This window comes from Triticum aestivum, chromosome 3D (assembly GCF_018294505.1).
Source record: "Triticum aestivum cultivar Chinese Spring chromosome 3D, IWGSC CS RefSeq v2.1, whole genome shotgun sequence".
Taxonomy (NCBI): domain Eukaryota; kingdom Viridiplantae; phylum Streptophyta; class Magnoliopsida; order Poales; family Poaceae; genus Triticum; species Triticum aestivum.
This window is the reverse complement of record NC_057802.1, coordinates 17,577,672-17,579,160: the sequence shown is the minus strand read 5'-3', so window position 1 is coordinate 17,579,160 and position 1,489 is coordinate 17,577,672. Positions and strand designations below refer to the sequence as shown.

General features: G+C 52.7%; 1 protein-coding gene across 1 annotated transcript; it reads left to right on the top strand.

Moving 5' to 3' along the window:
* Window positions 1-200: 200 nt before the first annotated feature.
* On the top strand, window positions 201-960 carry LOC123076944 (16.9 kDa class I heat shock protein 1-like). The gene has a single exon (XM_044499112.1). It carries the CDS (start codon window positions 311-313, stop codon window positions 764-766), a length of 456 nt encoding a protein of 151 aa, XP_044355047.1. The 5' UTR covers window positions 201-310; the 3' UTR covers window positions 767-960.
* The last annotated feature ends 529 nt before the right edge of the window (window positions 961-1,489 follow it).

Below are 1,489 nucleotides of genomic sequence, written 5' to 3'. Positions count from 1 at the left end.
GTGTGCCTACAAAGCAAAATAAAGGAGAAGGCTCTAGAACATGGTGGTTTCTTCCTGGGCCGAAAATAGAAAGAAAGGGAAGCTCACGGCCCAGCTGGAAAGTGATAAAGTACTACTGAACTCTCGTCGACTGGAGAGACCTCGAGACGCTTCAGGAGCATCACCCGGCGATGCTATAAGTACATGGCCTCCCATCCCCCTCCATCCCAACTCAAGCCAGTGTCAACCAAAAGCAGACAGCAACCCCAACCTACCTACGATCCAATACAGAATTTTCCTAGCGCAAGAGTCAAAGCAAGCAACACCGGCAATGTCGATCGTGCGGCGGAGCAACGTGTTCGACCCCTTCGCCGACCTCTGGGCGGACCCCTTCGACACCTTCCGCTCCATCGTCCCGGCGATCTCAGGCGGCAGCAGCGAGACGGCCGCGTTCGCCAATGCTCGCGTGGACTGGAAGGAGACGCCTGAGGCGCACGTCTTCAAGGCCGACCTCCCAGGCGTGAAGAAAGAGGAGGTCAAGGTGGAGGTGGAGGACGGCAACGTGCTCGTCGTCAGCGGCGAGCGCACAAAGGAGGAGGAGGACAAGAACGACAAGTGGCACCGCGTGGAGCGCAGCAGCGGCAAGTTCGTCAGGCGGTTCCGGCTGCCGGAGGACGCCAAGGTGGGGGAGGTGAAGGCCGGGCTGGAGAACGGCGTGCTCACCGTCACCGTGCCCAAGGCCGAGGTCAAGAAGCCCGAGGTGAAGGCCATCGAGATCTCCGTCTGAGTGAATGCGTCTCTGCGAATGATCATCGGGGTTGGAGCCAGTTTCGTTATGCAACCTGAAAGTATCTTTGTTCTTGCCGAGTCTAGTGAGACATCTCTGTATTGAGTTTCTTTCCCCAAGCCGTTTCTGTACTTGTGTAATCGCCAACAGAGGGATAAATGAGAAATAAAGTGTGCTGATTTTGGGTGCAGTGATGATTTTGAATACACAAATTTGACCCTTTTTTTTGCCCGTAGTTCAGATGGACGGCATCAAGAGAAAACTGGCATTCCCACATTTCCTATAATAAATCGCTCTTTTTGTTCCCTCAAGTAGCTGGAAAGATTCATTGTTCTGAAGGAAAGATTCATTGGGTTAGCTGAAAATGGCAGGCTGCCAAGCGGGAACTAGGTCGCCACTGAAAACTTGGCCACTTACAGGCCTTTCTCCACAGAATAGGTTACGAAGGGTCTCAAATCTCTATCTCTCTTCATGTTTTTCTGAATATTTGAATCTATCTTCATCTCACATGTTCTGCCCGCCTCTTCCAACATGAATTCATTTGTACTCGTCGGATCTATTGGATCGAACGGCTCAGAGTTTCTCCCGCCAACCTACAAACACTCGTGCCTTCTGGAAGACTCCACAACCCACGGTCGCCTCCTGGTCCTGGCTGGATGCATGTAGAATATTGATTGCTGAGCCTATTCGCTGTGGAGACGTGGAGCGTCTGGTTGCTGAGGA

Coding starts and splice junctions, on each gene's coding strand:
- LOC123076944 (XM_044499112.1), top strand. CDS start 311: ATGTCGATCGTGCGGCGGAGCAACGTGTTCGACCCCTTCGCCGACCTC.